At 36.9% G+C, this 16,992-nt stretch overlaps 1 protein-coding gene across 2 annotated transcripts in view; it reads left to right on the top strand.

Annotated features, from left to right (window-relative positions):
* Positions 1–16,992, top strand: part of IFI44L (interferon induced protein 44 like) — a 56,919-nt gene that overhangs the window by 25,124 nt on the left and 14,803 nt on the right. Inside the window, exons 5-6 of one of the 2 annotated variants that reach the window (XM_004472847.4) lie at positions 9,685–9,837; positions 11,816–11,987. In XM_004472847.4, coding sequence (XP_004472904.2) covers positions 9,685–9,837; positions 11,816–11,987 — 325 coding nt within the window. The remainder of the gene's footprint in view (positions 1–9,684; positions 9,838–11,815; positions 11,988–16,992) is intronic. The other variant, XM_058303305.2, reaches the window with a different exon arrangement.

The raw sequence follows: 16,992 nt of genomic DNA, 5'->3' as shown, positions 1-16,992 counted from the left end.
CCCTGTTGTTTGGTCAAATAAGCACTGGGCTAACTGTAATACAAGGGCATTTATGGACTTTAGTCACCCTTGACTTTACTGCAGTGGTAAATCATAGATAGCTGATTACAATTACATCAATCAGGGAGATTGCCATCAGCAATGAGTGAGCTTAACCCAATCAGTTGAATGCCTTAAAAGGGGAAGTGATTCCAGCATTGAGTGAGAATTTCCCAGCTCATCTTTGGACAGCCAGTGTCTCCCAGAACTCATCAAGACCTTCACAAGACTTTCATTCGAACCCCTGGTTGCAGCCTGCCTGCATAACCTGGACTTGTGCATCCCCATGGCTGCATGAGATACTCTTATAAAATTGCACAATTTTAAAGACAGATGTCTCTTGTTGACTCTGTTTCCCTAGAGAACCCTGACTAATACAACCTGATTGGATGAGATGTCTCTCCTTGTTGAAGTCAATCTCCTCCATTGATTGCAGTTGTAATCATCCATAGTTGCAATCAATTTGCTTATTATTTAAGAACACAAAATGTTGTCACAGTAACAATCTGACCATCTCTAGCTTAACTAAACAACTGGACATGATCACCTGGCCAAATTGACACATGAACCTAACTATCATAAGCCTCCCCTTGTCAACTTGACAGCCATATATATCACCTTATACCTACTTAATCTCTAAATAAAAAACAATAACAGTCAAAATTTTCACCTAATAATACTCAACTGTCCTATGTACAACCAGAAACATACTAAATCTCTACAGAATGGGGTGCAAGTCCTTGGGTATGAGTTAGTCTTAAACTTGATGTCCTATAACTTAAATGCTGCAACATAAAATTAATACAACTTATGTGATAGGAAAAGGGAATAGGATAGGGAAGAAAACAAAGATAATTTCTTATGATCATATAAAAATATGCATTACAAGACAAGGAAGAAATATTCAAAACCATTACATTTCTCATTTCTGTAACAGGTTGCATAGTTGTAGTTCATGTTTATCATTACCTTCTTCCACTACCCAATCCATGTTCCCTTTACCCTTAGCAATCACCATAGCTGGCTATGGGTCTTTGCCTGGTGGGGTGACCCAGCCCTCATTCCTGAAGTTTTTGGGTCATTGGTAGTCGTGCCTGGATTGGGTTGTTGCAGTTTTACATCAACTTTAATCACAGAGTGTGGTATTATTAAGAGATGCCCTGAGGGATCGCTTATATTCCAGGCAATCTCTTTTTTACCTGCATTGTGTAGTTGCAGTCCTGTTTCCCCATGATAGGACAAATCACCCAAGCCGGTACAATAATTCCCTTCTTTGCCTGATGATTTGGAAAGATGAGGAGCCCAAAGTAGCCAAATGATAGTCTGAACTTCCATTTCAATGGAATTGATGTGTCTCCTGGTGAAAGCACTCCTCCTTTTGGAACTAAGACCTGTAGACCAGCAGAGCCTAAAGCTGTATGGAGAGAAAAAAAAATTTCCTAGTGGATCACTAGGGTTACTAGTGATTGGTGCCACTCCCATTTCCACTCCTTGATTCCTGGACCCATGCATCCTGGCTGTGGAAAATCAGCACCATGGAGTGGACACTGATTGAGAGCATATACAGACTCCTGGAGAAAATTGCCCCAGCCCTGCAGGGTATTGTCACCTAGGTGCCACTGTAATTGAGTCTTTTATTATTATTTTTTTAGGTCTACCAAATCAAAAACTCTTTTTTTCTTATCTAAGCTCCTTTTCTATCTTAACATCGTGACATTACTCTGTAGCAGCACGCATAATGGCATTATTATGTTTTCCTTCATTTCCGGGTACTCCCTTTTCCTTGCAACCCCGTCTTATTCTTTTCTCTCTTTCAAAGTTTCCATTCTCCCGTTCTCTTACTTTTTACTCCCTCCCTCCTGTTTTTTCCCTGCTAGCTCACCCCGCCCCTCCCTGTCACCACCTTCCCTCCCCTGCAGGTTCCTTCCTGCTCCTTAGCCTGCCACCTCCCCCCCCTCCCCGCCCCGTGTCACGTTCAGAAAACTCCAATCAAGAGAGCACAAGCTGTCTCGAAGGCCCACCCTCCTTCTCCCTTTCCATTTCTCGCCCCTCTTTTTCTCCTTACCCCGCCCCCTTCAAGTCCTGCTGACCTGGGGGCTTCCGGATCTGGGAACTATGAAAAGCTTCCTGCAGGAACGTTAAGGGTTAAGGAAGGGGTGGGAGTTACTGGTGGGCTAAGGGAGGAGGGTGCTGCCGGGGAAGGGGAGAGGGAGAGCAAGAGTGAAAGAGCAAGAGCGTTTGGGGCGCTCTAGCCGCCCTTTCCCGCTGCCTCGCCACTCTTCAGCTCTCCGCCCCACCCTCCTTGTAGTGCTTCTCCTGTAATTGAGTCTTACAACGCCCATTTCACTGTTCTATCAATCCAGTTGCTTCAGGAGGCGGGGAACCTGGTAAGACTGGAGAATTCAATGAACACATGCGTTTTCTGCACTTCCTTTGCTATGAAGTTGGTTTCTTGATCAGAAGTGATGCTGTGTTGAATAACATGATGGTGAATTAGGCATTCTTTAGGTTCATGGAGGGTAGTTTTGGCAGAAGCATTGCATGCGGGGAAGGCAAATCCATTTCCGGAGTATATATTTATTCCAGTTAGAACAATTTGCTGCCTATTCCATGACGGAAGTAGTCCAATTTAATCAAACTGCCACCAAATAGCAGGCTGATAACCTTGGAGAACTGTGCCATGTTGGGGAATGAGTGTTGGTTCCTGCTACGGGCAGATTGGCCTCTCGGCACTGGTTGTAGGCAGTTTAGCCTTGATAAGTGGAAGTTCGTGTTGTTGACCCCATGCATAATCTCCATCCCTGTCACCATGACCACTTTGTTCATGAACCTATTGGGTAATGATATGAGTGGCTGGGGAAAGATGCTGACTGATTTCCATAGAATGAGACATCTCATCCAAGTTTATTAAAATTTTTCTCTGCTGAAATCACCCTCTGGTGAGCATTCACTTGGGATGGAAATATCTTTGTTTTTTGCTTACTCAGAGAGGTCTACCCACATACTTCTTCCCCAGATCTCTTTGTCACCCGTTTTCCAAACATGTTCCTTACAAATTCCTAACCATACAGCCAAACCCTTGGCAATGGCCCATGATTCAGTATACAAATGCACCTGAAGCCATTTCTCCTTCCCAGTAAAGTTAAATTAATGCTCAACGTTCAGCCTAGTGGGAGGATTTCCCATTACCATTGTCCTTCAGGGACATCACAGAAAGGGGCTTTAGTGCTGCAGCTCTCCACTTTTGGTTGGTACCTGAATATTGGGCAGAACCATTGGTAAACCAGGCCTGAGTTTTCTGTTCCTAAGTAACTGATTGTAAGTAACTCCTGAAGAGGCCGTAGCTGTGGGCTGGGAAAGAGATGAGAATGTGGCAGGAGGAGGAGGGTCACTTCCTCTTATAATTTACTTGTGTCTTCAGGATCTACTCATATATACCACCATCTCATATATACCACTTCTATTTTATGATGGAGTGCTGCTATGCTTGGTGGATTAGACAACATCCAGCTCATGATAGGCAATTCAGGTCTCATGGAAACTTGGTGGCCCATGGTTAAGTGTTTGGTCTCTACTCAGGCCTTGCAGTAGCAGGTCAAAAGCTGTTTCTTGAGAGTAGTTATCTACAGAGGATGGCAAGAATTTCCTCCAAAATCTGGGTTGTGATTTTCCTATAGGGTCCTGCCAGTGGTTCCAAACTGCATCTCTATTTGCCACTAACACTTCCAGCGCCATTGGATCTGCTGGATCATATGGTCCAACTGGCAGAGCATCTTGCAAAGAAGCTTGGACCTCTTGCAGAGCCTCTGCTTGCTCTGGCCCCACTCAAAACTAGCAGTTTTTCTGGTCACTCAGTAAATGGGCCAGAGTAGCACACCCAAATAAGGAATAAGTTTTCTCTAAAATCCAATGAGGTTGATGAGGTATTATACCTCTTTTGGTCATGGCGGTGGGGGTGGGGGGGTGTGGGGGGCAGTGGAGAGCCGATGCAACAGCTTATTCTTATCCCCTATAGAAGGGATATCTTGACATACCCCATTTCGCCAGACACCTATAAATTTTACCGAGATGGAATGCCCCTGTATTTTGTTGGATTTCTCTCCCATCCTCTGACACACAAGTACCAATAAGTCTAAAAAAGTTGCTACATCTTCCTCACTAGTTCCAATCAATATTATATCATCAATATAATGGGCCAGTTTGATGTCTTGTGGGAGGGAGAGAATATCAAGTTCACTGCAGACTAGATTATGACATAGGGCATGGAGAGTTGATATAACCCTGAGGTAGGACAGTGAAGATATATTACTGGCCTTGCCAACTGAAAGCAAGTTGTTTCTGATAGTCTTTACTATCAGCAATGGAGACAAAGCATTTGCCAGATCAATTGCTGCATACTAGGTACCATGAGATGTGTTGATTTGCTCAAGCAATTATACCACATCTGGAAAAGCAGCTGTAATTGGAGTTACCACCTGATTAAATATTTCAATTATCCACTCTCATCCTCTAAGATCTATCTTCTTTCTTCATGGGCCAAATAGGATAACTGAATGGGGATGTGGCGGGAACCACTACCTCTGCATCCTTTAAGTCCGTGATGATGGTACTGATGTCTACAATTCTTCCAGGAATCTGATATTACTTTTGATTAACTATTGTGCTAGGTAGGTATAATTCTAGTGGCTTCCACTTGGCCTTTCCTACTTTAGTAGCCCCCATTCCATAAATTGGGGAACCAATGAAGGATTCTGCCAGTTGCTGAGTATGTCTACTCCAATGGGACTAGGAAATAACCACAGAATGGGTCCAGGATCCATTGGACCTACTATGAGACAGACCTGAGTTAAACTCCATCAGTCACCTGACCTCCATAAGCCCCTACTCTGGTTGACCATAGTGATGTCTTGGGTTTCCTGGAATTAATGTCATTTCTGAGCCAGTGTCAGATAATCCCTAAAATCTCTGGTCAGTTCCTTTTTCCTGGTGCAAAGTTACCCTGGTGAAAGGCCCTAGGTCTCTTTGGATGAAGGCTTGGAGGAAGATTAAGGTAAAAATTTTGGGCATTTTAACGGGGTCCTTCCCTAAGGGGACCTGGCCTTCTCTTCATTCAAAGGGATCTGGGTTTGTAAATTCTTACGTCTGGCAATTGACTAAGGGGTGGTGACTCTGTTTTTGTAATTCAAGTTAGACTTTTCTTCGCTTGACCTAGAACACTTGTACTTATACATATCAAGTATGAATTTAGTAGACTGCCCATATATTTTATTTCTTGGTACTCAATTGTCTACTAGCCAGTGACATAGGTCTCTGCAAATCAGACTATTTTAGTTGCTTTTTGTCTGCTATCCATTATGGTAGTTATACCCAGCTCATCATTGGCTATTAAGTGCTGCCACTTGGCTTCTACCAACCCAGAATCCAATCATAACCATTGTTTTAATTATTCACGTTTGGTGACAGCAGTTTCCACAGTAATATCTGACCTAAAGAAAAGAGCAACCACAGAGCTCTATAGGGAAGATGGAGTTAGTCTCACAAATTTATTTCTCACAGTCCTGCTGAAAAGCATGTCCTATGGACATTCTTTGGATTGGTGAGCTGGTCTTATATAGTAAATTCATTCTAATATTCCAGTCTTTCTAAGCCAGAGGTTCTTAAAAAGGGGTCTGTGAGCTTGAATTGAAATTCAAAAAAACATTATTTTTGTGGGACTTGCTGGTGCAGGTGTAATATATTTATCAAATAATACACAATATAGTGTGGGCTTAGTAAGGGGTCTGTGGTTTTCACCTGACTGGCAAAGGGGTCAATTCTTGTCACCTGTTTTAAGCCTTTGGATTCCCTCATCTACAGTATACCAGGGCAGTTCTGGAATTTCAGCCTCAGATAATGTAAGCCATCTTTTGGTCCACATTTCAAATGTCCACCTCAACAAACTGTATCTTTTCTAACCCCTTGAGCTACAACATTGAATCCAGAATCTCTGCTTAATGGGCCCATATCAATAAATCCAGCCTGATCCAACTTTATATTCCTTCCACTATTATCCCATACCCTTAATATCCATTCTTACACATATTCCTCTGATTTCCATGTATATAAATTGGAAAATTCATGTACTTCTTTTGTAGTATATTACACCTCCTCATGGGTTACACTTTGTCCCTCACTTTTGCACCTGCTTCAATTTCAATCTTGCTGAGACCAGCTTAGCAGTAGGTTTGCACAAAGGGAAGGTGATGCAGAACTGAAGAAATAAAAGGACAGAAAGAAAGACATGAGAGAGAAATTAAAGATGGGACCAGGGGACTCAACAGCTTCTGAAACTGAGAGTCACGATCCTAGTTTCCACATCGTACTTATTAGAGATTACAAAGCAATAGCTATCTATGTTTACTTTCAAGGCTGCTTGTTATTAAAGCTGCACCACCTACAATATTAGGGAACAGACCATACAAAGTACAAATACTTCCTCATGCAAGCAATTTTCATGCTGACCAGACAGCTTTCCCTCTAGTCAAGGCTGGTGTTCCTAAGTCCACTTTTTATCTGCGTTATGGAAACGCATGTTCAACTTCAAGCTATTTTCCCACACAGTCTAGTTATATATTTGGAAGAAACGAAAGTGCTAGGAGTGGGTCCCAAGAAGAATTAGAAGTATCTTAAATGCCAATTACCTCAGGGCATTTCATTGCAGTTCCATTTGTTGAAAATGTGTTAATCTCTTCAGACAGAATAGTGAGGACAGTTTCCTCAGGGAAGATGTTACCGGTTTTACAGGCATAGCAAGGTGAATCACTTCAGGTGAGGTGGGATGGCAGATTTCTCAGGGCAGACTGAATGTTTGGAGGCTCGTTCCTCAGAACAGTCTATTACGAGTTTATCTGACAAAAACTTAGCAGTATTTAGGGTTCACTTTCTTCACTGCCATTATTATTAACCCATATGTTCCCATTCCACTTTGAAGAATCCTGTTCCTTTCCTATCAATGCCCTCACTTTAACAGCAGATACCCTGCAAATTGTGAGTTTAGTTGACATTGTAATTCAGCCACTTGTGCAATGAGACTCTAGGTCTGGATTTCAGAAATCTCAAGTCTGTGACTACATGAAATAAGATTTTCTTTTAGAGTACATGTAGAAATTTTCATGTACATCATGCAAACTTTAAGTTCCAAATTTGAAGTCTTCAACTCATCTCTTTCTTTTATAACTTTATCCAATATATTTAGTAACAACAAGCAATTATTATAACTTTTATATCCAGGAAAATCTGATGAGGTATCAAACACATTCTTACCCATAGCTTTGCCTCTTATAGATTTTGAGTAACCATATCCAGTGGTGATATTTTGCATATCTCTATTGCCAACTCATGATTATTGAAAATAGAGTCACCAGTGCCTTTGTATCTAACCGGATTAGAGAACCAATTCTGAAAACCCCAGAACCAACGTAGAAATCTCTTCCTTAAGATTCTGTTTCTCAAGAACCACTCCTGGTACCATATCTGTTTTAGTGAAGCTTCTTTACAGAAACAGAAATGACAGGCGGTATCTATAAATCTTATGCTATCTTTATAAAAATTGCCTCACATGATTGTGGGCATGCACAAGCCCAAATTCCATAGGGCAGGTTGCTAGCCAGGAATTCCAATGAAGGTCCTCAATGAATTGTCCAGGAGAAGCTGGACTTCTCCTATTAAAGCCTTCTACTGATTGGATGAGATGTCTCTCATCGTTAAAGCCATCTCCTTAGTTGAGTGTAGATATAATCAGCCATAGTAAAATCAACTAACTGAAGATTTAGGTCCATGAAATATCTTCATAGGAACAATCAAGCCAGTACTTAACCAAAAAGTGACATAATTACTTGACCAAGTTGACACATAAATATAGCCATCACACCTCTCAACTGGGAAAAAATAGTCTCTTCAACAAATGGTGCTGGGAAAACTATCTCTACTTGCAAAAGAATGAAGGAGGACCCCTACTTCATACCATATACAAAAATCAAATCAAAATGGAACAAAGACTTAAATATAAGAGTCAGAACTATCAAATCGCTACAAAAAAACATAGGGAAGCATCTTTAGGCCCTTGTATTAGGCATTGGTTTCTTAGACAAAGCACAAGAAACAAAAGAAAAAATAGATAAATGGGATCTCATCAAAATTGAAAACATTTGTATTTCAAAAAGTTTTATCATGAAAGTAAAACAACATCCTACACACTGGGAGAATATATTTGAAAACCCCATGGCCTAAAAGGGTTAAACATATAGAATAAATAAATAAATTCTTAAACTGAACAACAAAAAGACAAGTAATTAAAAAATGGGCAAAAGACTTGAATGAACATTTCATCAAAGAAGATATACAAATGGCCATAAAGCACATGAAAAGATACTCAAAATAATTAGCCACTGGGGAAATAGAAGTCAGAACCACAATGAGATACCTTCTCACATGCACTAGAATGGCCACTATTTAAAATAAAAAATGAATATTACAAGTGATGGAGAGGGTGTGAAGGAAGAAGCATGCTCTTTCATTGCTGGTGGAAATGTAAAATGATGCAGCCTCTGTGGAAGACAGTTTGGCAGTTCCTCAGAAAGATAAGTTTAGAATTACCATATGATCTGGCCATCCCACCACGGGGTATATACCCAAAAGAATTGGAAGCATGGAACTGAGAATATATTTGCACACTGATGTTTATAGAAGCATTGTCTACAGTTGTCAAAAGGTGAAAGCAATTCATGTATATATCAACTGATGAATGGATAAACAATTTGTGATTTATACACAATATGGAATATTATTCAGTATAAAAAGTTAGGAAGTTCTGATACATATAACAACATGGATAGATCTTAAAGATAGCATGTTGAATGAAATAAGCCAGATGGAAAAGGACAAATATTATATGATCTCGTTGATATGAAATAATTAGAAAAACCAAACTCATAGAGTCAGAATATAGAATATAGTTTACAATGGGACATGGTATGAGTAGGGAATAGGGAGTGAAGGATTAAAATGGACAGACTTTCTATTTGGGGCAATGGAAAATTTTGGTAAAGGATGGTGGTGATATTAACACAACATTGTAAATTTAACAGCACTGAATTATGTATTTGGATGTGGATAAAAGGGGAAATTTTAGGTTATATATATGTTATTAGAATAAAAATTATAAAAGAAGGTCCATAGAACCACACAGCATAATCAATCTTAAACCATGAAGTATAGTTAATAGTATAATTATAAAAATAAACTTTTTAAAATTGTAGCAACTGTGCAAGGCATTAATGATAGAATAATACATGCAAATCCTGTATTATATATATGATTCTTCTGTAAACCAACTTCCCTTATAATAAATAAATAAATAAATACAAAAGACATTTTTTCAGTTAAAATTTCTAATAAGGTAAATCTCAATAAATATAAACCTTATAAATAAAATATCCTTGGGCTCTTCAATAATTTTTGAGTCTAAAAGAGTCTTGAGAAAACATTTGTGATCACCTGTGTTTAAAAAATTGACCAGTCTCTGTGCTTGCCATTGTGTCTTAAATACTTGTTGAAGAATGAAATTTTCCACTTGAAAAGGTCTCGTTTCCTTTTTTTTTCTTGCAGTTTAGGATATATTCCATTAAAGATAGAGAATATGGCACATCTCTGCCTTTTACATTTTGTGACTCAATGGGACTGGCTGAGAAAGAGGGAGTAGGATTGTGTGTGGATGACATACCTCACATTTTAAAAGGCTGTGTGCCCGACAGATATCAGGTAGGATATCTTCCATTCTCCAAAACATTTAAAATCATTTTCATCAATGTTTTTCACTGGATTTTTGCCTTGTGTTAGGGTTCTCCAGAGAAACAGAACCAGCAGGGATATATATATATATAAATAAAATATTTATTATATTATACATATATTTACTTTATATATATATAAGAGATTTTTAAATAGGATTTGGCTCATGTGATTGTGGGAATTGGGAAGTCCAAATTCCATAGGGCAGGCTGCAAGTTGGAAATGTAAAGAAGGTGATGGTGAATTCCAGGAGAAGCTGACTCTGAAGTAGAGATAGAAATTCTTTCTGACTGCTAAAATCCTTAGTTCTCCCATAGGCCTTCAACTGATTGGATGTGGAGATTCCTTTCACGGGCTGAAGGCAGTCACCTTTATTGATTATAGATGTAATCAGTCATGGATACAATTAACTAATTTAAATTTGTCTACAAAACAGTAACAATCCTTTACAAAACAACTGGATGCCATACCCTAGCTAAGTTGACATATGAAATTAGCTATCGCATGCCCCAGAAGGCAAAATCTTCCATATGTGGTTCCAATATCTATGGATACTGCTCTACTTTAAATGAATAAACATTCATGTAATTGAAGTAGAGTAAATGTTCTTTGTTTTAATAGCATTGAGAAATAAAGCCATTGGGCAGAATTCTACTCATTCAGGTTCCAGGAAAGTTCAGGGGAAGATTGTATTGACATGACTCTTTAAAGCAATGTAAAGTAATAGGGAAGTAGTACTTTAATCTCTTGTATTTTATAATCACGCAGACAAAATATTGGAATAATTAATCACTTTATATTGAAGAGTGATATTACATTCTAAGAGCTTAGGCTTCACTACTGATCCAAAGAATGACTCTGCCCCTTATGAACTATATACCCTTAAACAAGTCACATACTTGTCCCCTTAGGTTTTAGTTTTTTCATGTGTAAATATGGGTAATAATCATATCCCTCTCATAGGGTGACTGAGAAGATTAAATTAGGTGATGCGCTCTGCTCAAAAGAATGAACTATTAATGTCATCTTTTAGGTATTCAGTATAATAAAATCAGCCTCAAGTTCTAAATAGTGACCTCCTTTGCTTCCCAATTGTGTATAATTAGAAACCTTAACTATATATTCATTTTAAAAAGAATGTAGTAAAACCGAACATGCGCCAGACACCAACGTAGTTACCGGAAACACATAGTCAAATGAGAATATAATACTTATCCTGAAGGATTTCACACTCTAGTAAAGGAAAAGGAGACATAAAGATACAGGGAAGAGGAACAGAGCAAGAGATGGGAGAAACCGTGACTTTACTAACACTTTTTATAGCAAAGAGTAATCTATTCACTCCAACATTGAAACATATAGTTAAAAAAAAAACCAACCTTTTACAGTGTTTTGTAATCTATTGGTTTTAAAGATTTATTTTTTATTTATTTCTCTCCCCTTCCCCCGCCCTCCCCATAATCTATTTACTTAACCCTAGAAAGATTATTGTCTTGTGGTAAGGAGACATTAATTTGAAATTTGGTACTTCATCTGTTTGATTTATTTTTCTTATGTAAGATTAAAAGAAATATATTGTATTTTCTTTTGAATGGCATTTTCAATATATTTTCCTCTCTCCCTTTCTCTCTATCCTTTTGTCCATTTAAGTATGCCTGATCCTTACAGAGGAGTCTTAAATGGTGTATAACAAATGTTAGTTATTTCTGGAGATTGGAATTCAGAGTGGGATTTTTAAAAATATTTTTTTGTACTTTCCTTCATGTTTTAAATAGTGAATTGTTATCATTTTTACCAAAGAAATGACATGACTTTCTTTAAGAAAGATATAATGATATGCTTGTGGTGGAAAGGAAGTTTCAAGTTCGAGGATAGTGGTGATGATATTTGAAGCATGAATTGAGTCTTAAAGAACTGAGCAGAGACTCTCTGAATGTTTCTATAACAGTTTAATCCCCATAAACCAATTACGCCCAATCATCCTGACTTCATCACCTCTCCATCACCAAAGGAAAGGATTCACTGTGTGGTGTATGTCTTCGATATCAACTCTATCAATGAAATCTCCTCTAAAATGGTGTCAAAGTTCAAAAGAATTCAAAAAGAAGTATTAAACTATGGTGAGTCTCATTATACTTTTAAAAACATTTTTATTTTGAAATAATAATTGAGTCATAGGAAGTTGCAAAGAGAGTACAGATCTCTGTCATACTAAGTCTTCATAGCCCCTACCCCTCCACCATCCTGAAACATTGGAAACCATTACTCTTTTCTCCATCTCCATACTTTTGTAATTTTGAGAATGTTTTAAATATGGAATCATATGGTATGTCATCTTTTGAGATTGGCTTCTGCCACTCTTACTAATGTCTTTTGAGTTCCATCCAAGTTGTGTATATTGAATGTTCCTTCCTTTTTATTGTTTAGTAGTATTCCATGGCTTAGATATACCACAATTTGTTTAATTACTCTCTTTTGAAGAACATTTTTAGTTGTTTCCAGTTTTTGGCTGTTACAAACACAGTTGTATGGACATTAATGTAAGGGTTATTTTAAAAAAATATATAAAATAAGTTTTCATTCCTTTGGGATAAGGGACCAGGAGTATGACTATTGCTGGTCATATTGTAATTTTGTATTTAGCTTTTTAAGAAATTGCCAAACTGCTTTCCAGAATAACTGAACATTTTACTTTCCCAATAACAATATTTGAGAGACCTAATTTCCCTGCAGTCCCATTTTATTTGGTCTTGTTTGTTTTTTCTTTTTTTTTCTAGCTGTTCTAATAGTATGTAGTGATATCTCATTATGGTTTTAATTTGCATTGCCCTTATGACTAAGCATATTGAACATCTTTTCATGTGATATTTTGCCCTCCAAATATCCTCTCGTGAAATGTTTTTTATGTCTTTGGCCATTTTCTAATTAGATAGCTTGTGCTTTTTATTTTTGAGTTTTAAGAGGTATTTATAAATTCTAGATACAAATCAATTGCCATATATGTGGTTTGCAAATATTCTCCTAGTCTGTAGTCTTTTCAGCATTTTAACAGGGTCTTTCACAAAAGAAAAGTTTAAGGGAAGTGGACTTGGCCCAGTGGTTAGGGTGTCTATCTACCACATGGGAGGTCCACCGTTCAAACACCGGGCCTCCTTGACCCATGTGCAGCTGGCCCATGCGCAGTGCTGATGCATGCAAGGAGTGCCGTGCCATGTAGGGGTGTCCCCACGTAGGGGAGCCCCACGCGCAAGGAGTGCTCCCTGTAAGGAGAGCCGCCCAGCGTGAAAGAAAGTTCAGCCTGCCCAGAAATGGTGGCGCACACACAGAGAGCTGACACAAGATGATGCAACAAAAAGAAACACAGATTCCCGTGCAGCTGACAACAACAGAAGCAGACAAAGAAGAACATGCAGCGAATAGACACAGAGAACAGACAATGGTGGGGGAGGGGGGAAGGGGAGAGAAATAAATAAATAAACAAACCTTTAAAAAAAAAAGAAAAGTTTAAGATTTTGATGACATTCAGTTTATTGATTTTTTTTAAGGATGGTGTTTTTCGTGTCATGTCTAAAAGTGCTTCACCAAGTCCTAGATCCTGCAAATTTTCTTCTAGAAGTTTTATAAATTTGCATTTCAATATATAATGCATTTTGAGTAAATTTTGCATAATGTGTAAGGTTTAGGTCAAGGCTCATTTTTTTCCTGATGGATATGAAAAGACTCATTCCCCTGTTGAATTACTTTGTACCTTTGTCAAAAATTACTTGTCCTTGCTTGTTTAGGACTATTTCTGGGTTCTTTATTTGCTGTTGTTAAAATATATGTCTCTCCACCAATACCACACAGACTTGACTACCATAGCTCTATTATAGTACAATTAGCCTTTAAAATTGGGTGGAGTGATTCCTCCCACTTTATTCTTGTCAAAAATTTTTAAAACTATTCTAGTTTCTTCACTATTTCATGGGGGTTTTAGAATTATTTTGTCTATTTCTATAAAAAATATCTTGCTGTAATATTGATAGAAATTACTTTAAACCTGCATGGCAGTTTTGGGGGAATTGACATCTTTACTATATTATAGTCTTCTAATCCATGACCATAACATTTCTCTCCATTTATTTAGGTCTTCATTGATTTATCAGTATTCTGGAGTTTTGCACATACAAGCTCTGTTCATGTTATGTTAGATTTATACCTAAGTATTTAATTTCTTTTAGTGCTTATAAGTGGTATCATTTTATAATTTTGGTTGCCATGTTTATTGCTAGTATATAGGTCTATAATTGAGTTTTGTGTATTGATCTTGTTTTCTGTGACTTACTTGAACTCAGTTATTAGTTATTGGAGAATATTTGTTAAATTCCTTGGGATTTTCCATTTAGAGTACCCTGTCATCTGCAAATTGGAACAGTTTTATTTCTTCCTTTCCAATATCTATATCTTTTTATTTCCTTTCCTTGTCTTACTGTTCTGGGTAGGACTTCCAGTGCTATGCTGAATATCCTTGTATGGTTCCTGATCTTAGGAAGAAAGCATTCAGTGTGTCACCATTAAGACACTGGCTGTATGTTTTTAATGAATGTTCTTTTTCAAGTTAGGTAAGTTCCCTGTTTAGTCCTAGTTTTCTGAGAGTTTTTTTTATCATGGATAGGCATTGAATTTTTTTAGTGCTTTTTCTGCATAAATCGATATGATATGTCCTTTTTCTTCTCTAGTCCATTCATATGGTGGATTGTATTGACAGATTCTCAAATCTTGAACCTAGCTTTGACTTCTTGGACTAAAATTCACTTATTCATGGTATATAATTCTTTTAATATATTCCTGGATCTTATTCCCTTTTATTTTATTAAGAATTGCTGCATTACTATTCATGAGAGATACTGGGTTGTAATTTTCTATCTTTCTAAAGTCTTTGTCAGGTTTTGGTATCAGGGTAATATTGGCCTTGTGAATGAGATGAGGAGTGTTTCTCTCCTCTTCTAATTTCTGGAAGAGATTGTGTAGAATTGGTTTTAATTTTTTAAAAGTCTCCAGTGAAACCATCTAGGCCTGGGGATTTCTTTTTCAGAAATTTTTAACTTACACATTCAATTTCTTTAATAGTTATAGAGTTATTTATATTATCAACGTCATATTAAGTGAGGTGTGGTTATTTGTAGTCTTTAGCTTTAGTCCATTTCATCCAAGTTGTCAAATTTAAGTATGTAGAGTTCTCCATAGTATTTCCTTTTTATCTTTTCAATGTCTGGAGATCTGTAGGTATATTCCCTGTTTATTTCTAAAGGTTGGTGATTTATGTCTTTCCTTTTTGCTTTTCTTTGTCAGTCTTACTAGAGGTTTGTTGATTTTATTGATCTTTTCGAGCATCCACCTTTTTAGTTTATTGATTTTTAAATATTGTTCTGTTGCTTTTAATTTCATGGATTTATGTTCTTTTCTTTATGATTTTCTTCATGTGCTTGATTTGGGTATATTTTGCTCTTTTTCTAGTGCTTGAGGTGGAAGCATAGATGACTGATATTAGATGTCTATTTTCTATTATAAAAATTTAGTGCTGTACATTTCTCTGTTGGTACTGCTTTAGCTGTATGCCATAAATTTGATATATTGTATTTTTCTTATCCAGTTCAATGTAACTTTTTTTGTAATTTTCTTAATACTTCTTGACCAATTATTATTAACAGTTTATTGTTTCATCTCCAAGTGCTTGGAGATTTTTCTGTTACCTTTCTGTTCTTGACTTTTAGTTTGATTTCATTGTACCCAGAGAACACACTGTGACTAATTTCTTTTAAATATCTTGAGGTTTTTCTTCTATCTTGATAAATGTTTCATGGGCACGAAATAATGTGTATTTGGCTGTTGTTGGGTGGACCATGCTACAAATGTCAATTAGATCCTGCTGGATGAATTCTTCTATATACTTGCTAATTTTCTTTCTAGTAGTTCCATGGTTTGCTAAAGAGGGGTGTTGAATTCTCCAACTGTAATTTAAGATTTGCCTATTTTTCCTTTCAATTCCATCATGTATGTTTCATGTATTTCACACCTCTGTTTGGTTATGTATTTTTTTGGTTTATACACACTTAAAATAGCTATGTTTTCTTGTTGCATTGATTTCTTATCATTGCATAATGTACCTCTTTATTCCTTGTGATTTTTGTTGCTCTGAAGTCTATTTAATCAGTATTAATAGATCCTTTCCTGCTTTTTCATTAACTTTTGCATGGTGTACCTTATTTCATCTTTATCAGCCTTCCTATATCATTACTTTGAAGTTAATTTTTTATAGACAGCATAAAGTTGGGTCATGTTTTTTTTTTTTAAATCCACAATGCCAATCAATGTCTTTTATATTTATTGTAATTATTGCTGTGCTAGGGCTTAAGTCTGTCATTTTGTTTTCTGTTTGTTCCCTGTTTTTCATTTCTGTTTCCTTTTTCCTGTCTTCCTGTGGATTTTAAATTCCAACTTGATCTATCTATAATGGATTTGAATGTGTCTTCTTTTACAGATTTTATTATTCTTGCTCTTGGTATTATATTATGCATATATAACTTATCACAGTCTACTGATGTTGACTTTTTACCAATTTGAAGGAAGCACAGAAACCTTACTTCCCTTGATTCTCCTCTCCCTTAATAATATAATTGCTTTAAATATTTCCTCTGCATACATTAAGAACCACATCAGACAATGCTATTCTTTTTGCTTCAACTGTCAAACGCAATTTATAAAACTATTTAATTATAGTTTTGCTCTTTCTATTCTTCCTTCCTTCCTGATATTCTAAGATGATCTCATTCATATTTTTCTTACTGTTTCAAGAACATACTCTAGCCATTCTTTTAGGATAGGCCTGCTGGTGAGAAATTTTCTTAGTTTTCCTTCATCTACGAATGTCTTTATTTCCTTTTCTTTCCTGAAAGACAGTTTTGCCAGATATAGAGTTAGGGGTTGGCAGTTCTTTTCTTTCAGCACTTGAAAAATGCTTTGCCACTTTCTTCAGGTCTCCTTGGTTTTGATGAGAGATCCTTTGTCATTCAAATTGTTTTCATCTATGGATAAGGTGAAATTCTTTTTCTGCTGCTGCTCTTTATTTGTCTTTAGTTTAAAGAA

The sequence above is a fragment of the Dasypus novemcinctus genome, chromosome 9, assembly GCF_030445035.2.
Source record: "Dasypus novemcinctus isolate mDasNov1 chromosome 9, mDasNov1.1.hap2, whole genome shotgun sequence".
NCBI lineage: Eukaryota > Metazoa > Chordata > Mammalia > Cingulata > Dasypodidae > Dasypus > Dasypus novemcinctus.
This window is presented reverse-complemented; position numbering and strand designations above follow the sequence as displayed.